At 51.7% G+C, this 10,608-nt stretch overlaps 1 protein-coding gene across 4 annotated transcripts in view; it reads left to right on the top strand.

Moving 5' to 3' along the window:
* PPP6R2 (protein phosphatase 6, regulatory subunit 2) overlaps window positions 1-10,608 on the top strand; it is a 47,943-nt gene that overhangs the window by 15,479 nt on the left and 21,856 nt on the right. For 3 of the 4 annotated variants that reach the window (XM_005868244.2, XM_014541220.1, XM_014541218.1), the window contains exons 3-4: window positions 2,640-2,882; window positions 7,985-8,171. In XM_005868244.2, the coding sequence (XP_005868306.1) occupies window positions 2,656-2,882; window positions 7,985-8,171 (414 nt within the window). In that variant the 5' untranslated portion in view covers window positions 2,640-2,655. Of the gene's footprint in view, window positions 1-26; window positions 167-2,639; window positions 2,883-7,984; window positions 8,172-10,608 lie in introns of those variants that run through there. The other variant, XM_014541219.1, reaches the window with a different exon arrangement.

Genomic DNA, 10,608 nt, shown 5'->3' with positions numbered 1-10,608 from the left:
TGTTCCCTCTCATCACGCGTGTTGGCTGGAGCAGCGCTTGAATTTCCTTCCAGAACCTCTTGGCCTTCACAGCAGGCTCACTGTTGGGTGCGAGAGGCCTCGCTTTCAGCTTCTCTTGGCGTTGGACAAGCCTCACCAAGCTGGTCGTTTCTGCTTTTGATTCAAAGTGAGAGGTGCAGCTCTTCCTTCCCTGGGCCTCCTGGAGGCCATTGTGGGCTCTGAATGGGCCTGACTTCCGTCTTGTTGTGTCTCAGGAAATAGGGGGCCCAGGAGAGAGAGAGAGATGGGTGGCCGGTCGGTGGAGCAGTGAGAGCACAGCATTTATCAGTTAGGTTCTTGGTCTCATACGGGGCAGTTTGTGGGCCCCAAACAATGACAGGAGTAAGGTTAAGGGTCACTGATCACAGAGCACCATGACCAGGTGGTGACGATGACAAGGTTTGTAATATTTCAGCAGCACTGAGCACAGGCTGTTGGGGAAGTGGTGCCCGTGGGCTGGCGAGATGCAGGGCTGCACAAGCCTTCGTTGGTGGAATCGCAGTCTCTGCGAAGCGCAGTGAAGCGAGGTTGCCTATATTGCCAGAGATAATAAGGGGCATTTCAAAATGAACAAAGAGGCAGTTCATCAAGACATAAAATCCTAAATATGTATCCACATAATAAAATAAATTCTAAATACATGAAGCAAAAACTTACAAATCAAAAGGAGACATGAATACATCCACAGTTATAGTTGAAGACTGCAATCCTCTCTCATTATTTGATGAAAGTAGTCACAAAAGCAGTTGTCAGCTGATTTTATCAGTTATCATTATATTATTACTGTCAACCAACTTGACTGACTCCCCCAGCAGCAGAGTGAACCCGGTTTTCCAGGGCGCATGCCACATTCACTAGGATGGACCGTGGACTGTGTCATAGGCAAGGCATTGGGGAGGACACTGCAGCCTGCATGCAAGTCCAGCCCACTGCTTGCTCTTTGCAGCTTGCAGACTGAGAGTAGTTTGTTTTTAAGATTATTAATTGATTTTCAGAGAGAGAGGAAGGGAGAGGAAGAGAAAGAGAGAAATAGTGCCGGGGATCAAGCCTGCAACCAAGGCATGTGCCCTGACTGGGAATGGAACCAGCAACTTTTCAGTGCCTGGGACCACGCTCAACCAACTGAGCCACACTAGCCAGGGATGAGAGTAGTTTTTGTGTTTTTAAAGAATTGTTAGGAAGAAGGAAAAGAACATGCAACAGAGATCCTATGGGACCTACAAAGCTGAAAATAACTCTTGCTGAGCTCTTTCAGAAGAAGTTTGTTGAACTCCATGCGAGGCCATAAATCAAATACCAATACAGTTAAAGGAATGAAGTCACATAAGCCTGCTCTCTGAGTACAACAGAAATGAGATATCAGTAACTAAGAGCTATTTAGGAAGTCCCAAAATAATTTGAAAATTAAGCATTATATTTTAAAGTGTAAGTCAAAGAAAAAAGTCACAAGGAACATTATAAATATAAAAATCTGTGGGATGCAGCTAAAGTAGTGCTTGAAAGAAACTTTGTAGCTTTAAATGCTTATAATAGAAAAAAGGTCTAAAAAATCAATGATATGACCAGGCCAGTGTGGCTCAGTGGTTGAGTGTCAACCCATGAACCAAGAGGTCCCTGGTTCAATTCCTGGTCAGGGCACATGCCCAGGTTGTGGACTTGATCCCCAGTAGGGGGAGCGCAGGAGGCAGCTGATCATGATTTTCTCTCATTTCTCTCTCTCTCTCTCTCTCTCTCTCTCTCTCCCCCTCTCTCCCCCTCTCTCCCCCTTCCTCTCTGAAATCAATAACAAATACATATTTAAAAAATAAAAGAAATAAAAAATATTAAAAAAAAATAAATCTGAGCTTCTATCTTAAGAAGTTAGAAAAAGATGCCCTGGCTGGGTGGCTCAGTTCGTTGGAGCATCATCCCATGCACCAAAAAGTTGTGGGTTCGATTCCCGGTCAGGGCACATACCTAGGTTGCGGGTTTGATCCCTAATTGGGGTACATACGAGAGGCAACATATCAATGTTTCTCTCTTCCCCCTCTCCCTCCCTCTCAGGGCCCAGCAGAGTGTGAGGGACGTGTGGCAGGAGGGGGCTGGGCATAGTGGAGGAGCCCTCTGGATGGGAGTGTGCAGAGGGCACAAGCCTGCCCCTGCTGGGCCTAAGATTGACCAGCCAGGGAGGGGCCGTCTCTCTCCAGCCAGAAAGGTGTTCTAAGATGTCAAAGCGTCATCTACAGAAAACTGAGAGAACATACGATCCAGGGACATTCGGGGAGAGGTGTCCAATGTTCACTCTGAGGAGCCAGATGCCTGGGTGGGGCTTGTGAATCATTAACTTTCTTGGGGTGCAGAGGCATGGAGACACCTCTCCTAGGGGGGCAGGGAGTGAAGGAGAGCACCCAGGGTGGGAAAGGAGCATGAGGAAGGTGGGTCAGCCAGCAGGGAACCGAGCGCTGCACGTGACGTCCCTGCTGACGAGAGCCTGACCCGGAGGGGCGTGGGCAGAGCGGGAGTGGGGAAGAGCACCCTCTCCAGTGCAGGCCCTTATGGGGACGGACTCTGGGACCCTGTCGAGTTGCTGGGGGAAGTGACCCTCTGGTCTTTGCCGGTAGGTCTGTGGCCGTCACCATGTTCTGGAAGTTCGACTTGAACACCACGTCCCATGTCGACAAGCTGCTGGATAAGGAGGACGTGACGCTGCGGGAGTTAATGGACGAAGATGACATCTTGCAGGAGTGCAAGGCTCAGAACCGGAAGCTGCTGGACTTCCTGTGTCGGCCGCAGTGTATGGAGGAGCTGGTGAGCCTCATCACACAGGACCCGCCCCTGGACATGGACGAGAAGGTCCGCTTCAAGTATGTACCGGGCAGGGCCGCAGGGATGGCTTCCTGATGGACAAGTGAGGAGGCTGCTCCTGGGGGGTGACTTTGCATTCTGGGCTGTAGTCAGCCATACGGCGTGCTGGAGCCTGAGGGACAGTGTTGCCGGAGGACAGACCCCGGCAGAGCTGCAGGTGGCTGCACCGCCATAGGGGGCGGGCCCCGCCTGGTAAATGGCCACTCGGGAGACGGTGGACTTTGCTTCACTCTGGGTCCTGGGCTCAGCGGAATATGTCATTAGTGACCATTCTCAGTTTTTCCTAAAATGCCCCATTCTACAGTTGACCAGGATGTCAGAAGGAAGGGGTGTGGCGAGGGTTTGGCATAAGGACTGAGGAGTTTGAGGACAGGGACCTTGCGTGACAGGAAGGGCAGAGCGGATGCAGCCTTCGGCTCTGAGGGTGCCCACTGGGGCCTGAGCAGCTCGTCAGGACAGACGGGCAGCTGGACAGTGAGTGGTGGGAGGTCTTAGAACAGGGTCAGCAAACCACGGCCTGCAGGTCACATCCTGTTTTTGTGTGACTTGCAAGGTAAGAATGGGTCTGTATTTTTAAATGGTTGTTGCACGTGAAAATGATACCAAATTCCCATCTCATTCTTCACAAAGAAAGTCCTGTTGGAGCACAAGCACATGTAACCCGTTTGTGGTTACAAGGGCAGACCCGGTGGCTCAGCAGAGACTGCCCAGACTGTCCCTGCCTGGACAGGACTGTGCTGGCCCAGCCGGAGGGGGGCAGGGAGTGCCTGTGCTGGGCGAGGCGGTCCTTGGTGAGGCAGAGCTGATTCGTGGAGGAGCCGGGGCCTTGGCCCTAGGACCCTCTGAGGAAGGTCAGATAGAGACACTGTGCAGGGGATGCTCCTGCTCAGCGCGTGGGCTCAGCATCACCGTCACCACCATTCACAGCCCATCCCTTTACCCTCTCGCTCCCAATGTGTCCTGCTTGGTGACTGACTGTTCTGTGGTCTCCCTGTCTGGAGGGTGTTGGTGACAGGTCTGAGGGAGGAGAGCGGGGCTGGGCAGAGGGGTCCTGGAGTAGCATCCTGGGCCAGGGGAGTTTTCTAGCCCGAGTCTGGGAGAAATTAGTGACAGATAGTACAAAGCCAAGCAGACAGGGCAAGGAGGAACTGTTCGAGCTAGGGCAGTGGTTCCCAACCTTTTTTTGGCCACCCCCCCCCTAAGCATCTCTAAAATCCTGCTGCCCCCCCCCCCCCGCCCTGTGACATATAATTCTTATTTAAAAAGTGAACTCCTATTCACGTGGAGGAAGCCTAAAAACCCATTAACTTGGTTTAAACAGCTTCCAAAGAACATGGCATCCATGAAAGAGAAAAATGAACGGAAGGACAGTTGAAGTTCTGAGGAAGAAATCACTAAGAAATTGTTAAAAAATAATATGAAGTGATATGAAAAAATAGCAAATAAAGTCTCAAAACGTAATAGGGAACTGAAATGCATTATATGTCACATGTATATTTATAGACTGTATTTGAGGCCCCTAGAACCATAAGAAATGCAAAACATTCACTGTTAATAACTCATTCTCAAATTGCCCCCCTTAAAAATCAAATTGCCCCCCTGGGGGCCGTGTGCCCCACGTGGGGAACCTCTGCTCTAGGGGAAGGAAACCAGCAGGCAGGCAGTCACCCAGAGTGAGCAGGTGCCCAGCTGTAGACCCTACATGTTCCCGCCAAGGCAAGCCCTGGGGGTGGGGCTCTCACCCATTGTGCTCAGTACCCAGGGGCCCTTGCAGTCTGCAAATTCGTGGCCTTCGGCACAGGGAACTTCTTGTGTTATTTCTTCGATAACTTTCTCCCTTCCAGTTTTCCCTCTATTCTCTCTGGGACATCTAATTGGTGTTAGACCCCCCGAATTGATACTTCCTTCTTATTTTTTCTCTTAATGTCTTATCTTTGCCTTTGTTCTACACTTGAGAGTTTCTTCAAATTTTATCTTCCTCCCTTTTGTTGATTTTTAAGTTTTCTACTATCATTTTTAATTTCTCATATTATAAATACAAGCCTCTGGCCCTTTTAAAAAAATATTTTTATTGATTTCAGAGAGGAAGGGTAAGGGAGAGGGAGAGGGAGAGAGATAGAAACATCAATGATGAGAGAGAATCATGGATTGGCTGCCTCCTGCATGCCCCCCACTGGGGATCGAGCCTGCAATCCGGACATGTGCCTGGGACCTTTCAGTCCGCAGGCCGACGCTCTGTCCACTGAGCCACACCGGGTAGGACAAGCCTCCAATTCTTGTTCACGGATCCTGCCTGAGTGTGTAGTTTCTGGGCAGTTTCCTTCTGTTCTCCACACGCTCTCCCTGTTCTGCCCTGTTTTCTGGTGGTGGTTTGATCAGCACTGTGTTCCTTTGAAGAGGCACTACAGCCTGCACAGAGTGTGGGTCTGAGTGGGGCTGCTCACCCTGCCTTCCTGTGGGTGGCGGGTGCCCACACCAGGGGGACGACAGCTGGCTGGCATTTCTCTCCGTCCCATCAGTTTTCTCCAGAAAAAATCCCTCCAGCTCCTACCTGTGGGTGTCAACCTGTCATGCCCTGAGTCAGGAAGAGGGGCTGGGAGACCCCAGTGTTTTTTGTACCAGGCCTTGTTTGTGGTACAAGCGGCCTTGAGTCAGGAGCTTCGCTGGACCATGTTTTCCTGGGAAGAACCTCCGGGCCTGGGCGGCGGCAGTAGGGAGGGGCTGGAAGTGTCACTGCTCTGAGAGTTCCCTCCTCCCTGACCCGTGGCCTGGCTGCCACGCCTCTGTGACTAGCTGAGGCTCACATTTTATAAACTACTAATGCAGTTCTTTTCTTGAAGAATCGTATAAAATACTGATAAAGCCCAGCCGAGCGTCGACCAATGAACCAAGAGGTTACGATTCGATTCCTGGTCAGGGCACAAGCCTGGGTTGCAGGCTCGATCCCCAGTGTGGGGCTTGCAGGAGGCAGCCGATCTGTGATTCTCCTTATTGATGTTACTATCTCTCTCCCCCTCTCCCTTCCTCTCTGAAATCAATAAAAATATAATTAAAAATAAAAATAAAGTACTTATAAAAATCACAGTCCCTCCACCTCACCGTCCCTGAGCAGGTGAGGGTATTGTAGCTCAGCCTGCCCCACGTGTGAGTGGTGGCCTGTGCCACGCCAGCACGACCAAGGGTGATCCCGAGTGGAGGGGGGTGAAAGGATTAAGGAAAGACAGACAAGAGAATAATAGCTGGGTCTGGGTGGGACGCTGCTCCCTGATGAGGAGACAACAGCGCCCACAGCCGTGTCTTTATTTTATAGCAGATGCCACGAGGCAAAGTAGGGGCGTGATCAAGTTGTTTACAGCATTCTCGTGAGTTTCATCCTCACTTAACTACATGCACCTGAACTCTATCACAAGGCACGTGGAGCTACGTGTTCAGACCATAGGTTCAAGCTTACAACCACAGCCGTTGGCTATAATTGTGCTGGGAGGGCCTTGCCCTCCAGCTGGGACTTGCACGTGTCAGTAAGAGGACCCTGTCCTTTCATTAGTCCGAGGCTTGAACCTGGCCAAAACCCCGTAACCGCGCCCCACAGTGGCCTGTGTGTGCAGGGGGACTGGGGCCTTCCTGTTGGCTCTGGGAGAGCTTCCTGGAGGGAGATGTCTGCTTGCTGGGCCCAGTTCTGTCCTGCACTTGGTGCATCTTCTTGTTTGGAGACCGGTGGACACCTCTCTGCCGGCATGACGTGGGGCTTTGCTCTGGCCCAGGGCTGCTGACCTGGCCTCCTGCCCTGCACTCGAGCACGCCCTCTGACCTCTGCTCCTGGCAGCCGTGCGCTCTCCGCCATGCTGGTTATCACAGCTCACGCCTGCAGTGCTGAGCCACCTCCTCTGATCCTGGTCACAATCCCCAAGGTGGTCGCTGGCCACCCCTCCCTAGAACTGACCACACCTCTGTCTGAGCCCCCTCTCAAGCCGGGGCCTGCTTGTTAACTGCCCACGGCTGGGCTGCCTGCGGATCCGCAGGTCCCTCACACCTGCTGTGCACCCGGCACTGTTTCTGGGTTGAGGAGAAGCTGTCTCTGGGCCGATGAGGAACATGGCTCCACAGCCAGATTGAGGTCTCCACCAACTGTTTCCTCAAGAGCCTCAAACCCAGGACCCTCTCACTGATCCAGGGCCACCTGGGCTGGGGCCTGTGCTGGGGGGCTGTGCTGGGGTCTGTGCGGGGGGTAGGGGGAGGCTGTGCTGGGGCCTGTGCTGGGGCTGCCAGGAGCAGGGAGTCGCAGTGGCTGACTTGATGCTGCTTGGCTTTATGCACAGCCTTGTGGGAAGGTGGCCACTCACCTCGTGTGCAGACGAGGAAGCCCCGGCACAGAGATCAGGCCATGTGTCCCACGTGGTGCCAGGTGTATGCCGCCAGCCCACAGGATGCTCCCCCTGAGTCCCTGCCTCCTCTGGGCCAGGCATCGTCACCTGCGTTCCCCAGCTAAGGCCCTGGGTCACAGGCTCAGTCCTGGATGAGCAGATGTTGGGTGGGTGTGCCTGGCCCAGGGGTCTCCCACAGGAAGGCAGGGCACTCAGTGATGTCATGGGATTACTCGGAATGAGGTGAGGATTATTTCGTATCTGGTCACTTTTATCAAATGCATAGGACATAGTTCATGTATATCGGTGGTATTCCTGGTGATATTGTGCTTTGCCTCCTCATAACCAGGACATCACTGTAAGCTTCAGTCCAGGGCAGACGGGACCGTGCTTGTGGATGCACAGGGACAGGAAGGGCAGGGAGAGGGAGGGAGGACAGCATGTCTCCGTAGCTGTGATGGTGACAGGAGGTGAGAGAGCTGCAGGTGAGCTCGAGAGCAGAGCCTGGAGAGAGTGCAGGGTACGAGGTCCAGCAGGTGGTGGTTACAGATGTGGCCTTCCAGTAGTCCGACAGAAGTGCCGGTCATCTGAGGCCTAGTGCACTTTTGTTCTGGTCAGAGGTTTGTCAATGTTTCCCTCTTGCCCGTGGATCTGCACCCTAAGGGCAGATTATTTAAGCTGTTTCCCGAGAGTTGGAGAAGTCTAATTTCACCTCCAGTTGCTGGCGTTGTGCCCTGTAGGTACCCAAACACGGCCTGTGAGCTGCTGACGTGCGATGTGCCGCAGATCAACGACAGGCTGGGTGGGGACGAGGCTCTGCTGAACCTCCTCTACGACTTCCTGGACCACGAGCCGCCTCTCAATCCTCTGCTCGCTAGTTTTTTCAGCAAGACCATTGGCAGTCTCATCGCAAGGAAGACGGAACAGGTAAAACGCCTGCCATGCCCGTGTGGTCGGGGTGGTTGGCCTGGAGGATGCCCACACAGCTCGCTGCCAGCCATCGCGGCGCGACCGTGTCAGCAGGCAGGGGAACAGTGCTCCTGGCTGTGTCGTGGGACTCAGGGGAGCAGTGTGGGCGGCTGATCTGTGAGTTGGAGTTTGACTAAGAAGGTGGCTTCCCAAGAAGTATTTCTGCTGCCGGCTCTGGAATCGCAGTGCTTCCCACCACCCCTGGGAACCACACAGGACGCCAGTCACAGGCGTGAGGCTCGGGACATACCACGTCCTGGCAGGATTGTGGCTGTCCGTCTTTTTTTTTTTTTTAATTAAATCTTTATTGTTCAGATTATTACAGTTGTTCCTCTTTTTTCCCCCCATAGCTCCCCTCCACCCAGTTCCCACCCCACCTTCTGCCCTTACCCCTGCCATTGTCCTCATCCATAGGTGTATGATTTTTGTCCAGTCTCTTCCCGAACCCCCCACACCCCTTCCCCCCTGAGAATTGTCAGTCCACTCCCTTTCTATGTCCCTGATTCTATTATATTCACCAGTTTATTCTGTTCATCAAATTATTTATCTTCTTAAAGGATACCTTTCAGCATTTCATATAATACTGGTTTGGTGGTGATGAACTCCTTTAGCCTTTTCTTATCTGTGAAGCTCTTTATCTGACCTTCAATTCTGAATGATAGCTTTGCTGGATAAAGTAATCTTGGTTGTAGGTTCTTGGTATTCATCACTTTGAATATTTCTTGCCACTCCCTTCTGGCCTGCAAAGTTTCTGTTGAGAAATCAGCTGACAGTCATATGGGTACTCTCTTGTAGGTAACTGATTGTCTTTCTCTTGCTGCTTTTAGGATACTCTCTTTGTCTTTTGCTCTTGGCATTTTAATTATGATGTGTCTTGGTGTGGTCCTCTTTGGATTCCTTTTGTTTGGGGTTCTCTGAGCATCCTGGACTTGTAAGTCTATTTCTTTCACCAGGCAGGGGAAGTTTTCTGTCATTATTTCTTCAAATAGGTTTTCAATATCTTGCTCTCTCTCTTCTTCTGGCACCCCTATAATTCGGATGTTGGTACGCTTGAAGTTGTCCCAGAGGCTCCTTACACTATCTTCATATTTTTGGATTCTTTTTTCTTTTTGTTTTTCCGGTTGGGCATTTTTTGCTTCTTCGTATTTCAAATCTTTGACTTGGTTCTTGCGCTCCTCTGGTCTGCTGTTGGGTGTCTGTATAATATTCTTTATTTCAGTCAGTATATGCTTAATTTCTAGTTGGTCCTTTTTCATATCCTCGAGGGTCTCACTAAATTTATCGGCGGTTTCTAGAAAATTCTTGAAAAACCTTATAACCGTGGTTTTGAACGCTATACCCAGTCGTTTGCTTTCCTCCATTTCTGTCATTTGTGACCTGTTTCTTTGTCTCCGCATTTTGGCTGCTTCCCTGTGTTGATAGAGTGGTTTTGTGTGCTAGGTGTCCTATAGGGCCCAGTGGCTCAGCCTCCCCAATTACCTGAGGTGGACACTCTTGGTGCACCCCTTTGTGGGCTTTGTGCACAGTCTTGTTGTAGTTAAGCTTTGATTGTTGTAGGTATCACTGGGAGGAATTGACCTCCAGGCCAATTGGCTGTGAGAATCAGCTGTGGTTATGGTGGGAGAACTTCTGTGCTGGAGACACCCTTCTGGGGCAAGACTTGCTTCAGTGGGGCTTTGGTGCTCACTGAGTCTGCCCCCTGAGTGTGTTCCTTATGGATCTGAGGAGTTGTAATCTGGATGGTCCACTCTGACCACTGGGTACACTGGCTCTTGGATCTCTAATGAGGTGCTAATTTAGCCTCTGCCTGAGGCTACCCAGCAGGAGCTATGGAGAGATCTGCAGATTCCTCTTCTTTGTTTGGAGTTTGGAGGTGCCCCGATGAGGCCCAGCTGTGAAGCAATGCAAGCTGCTGTGGGGCCTTGGGCCTTCTTTTTGGATGTTCTGGGTCTCTCTGACCCAGCTGCAGTTAGTTAGGTAATTTTAGATTGCAAAGGGCCAGGGCATTCATATGCAAAAGCCTCTGGGCACAGTTTGGGTGGGGCGGGGTCTCAGGGAATCAACAGGGCGGAGCAAACAGCTATGGCTGATCCTCAGTCCTACCCTAAGAGGACCGGGGTCTCACTGTTCCGCGGTGATCGCTGCAAGCACCTCTGAGAGAAAGCTGCCCTCGAGTTCTGCCCGATGCCAGACAGTCCAGTTTCTCTCCCTATGAGTCTGGGTCCCCAGAGACTCGCCCAGAACTGGCGTTCAGAGCAGTCGGGAGCTTGTGACTCCCTCCCAATTGAAAAAGACAGCTGCGTCCTCAGTTGCCAGCCCTTTCCACGTGCGCCTCTGTACCTCTGCACTTTACTTCCACACCGCACCTCCTCTGAGTCTCAGTGTGCTTTTCTCT

Source organism: Myotis brandtii, unplaced genomic scaffold (assembly GCF_000412655.1).
Source record: "Myotis brandtii unplaced genomic scaffold, ASM41265v1 scaffold2658, whole genome shotgun sequence".
NCBI lineage: Eukaryota > Metazoa > Chordata > Mammalia > Chiroptera > Vespertilionidae > Myotis > Myotis brandtii.
Note: the sequence above shows the minus strand (reverse complement) of the source record. Positions and strands in the feature narration are given on the sequence as shown.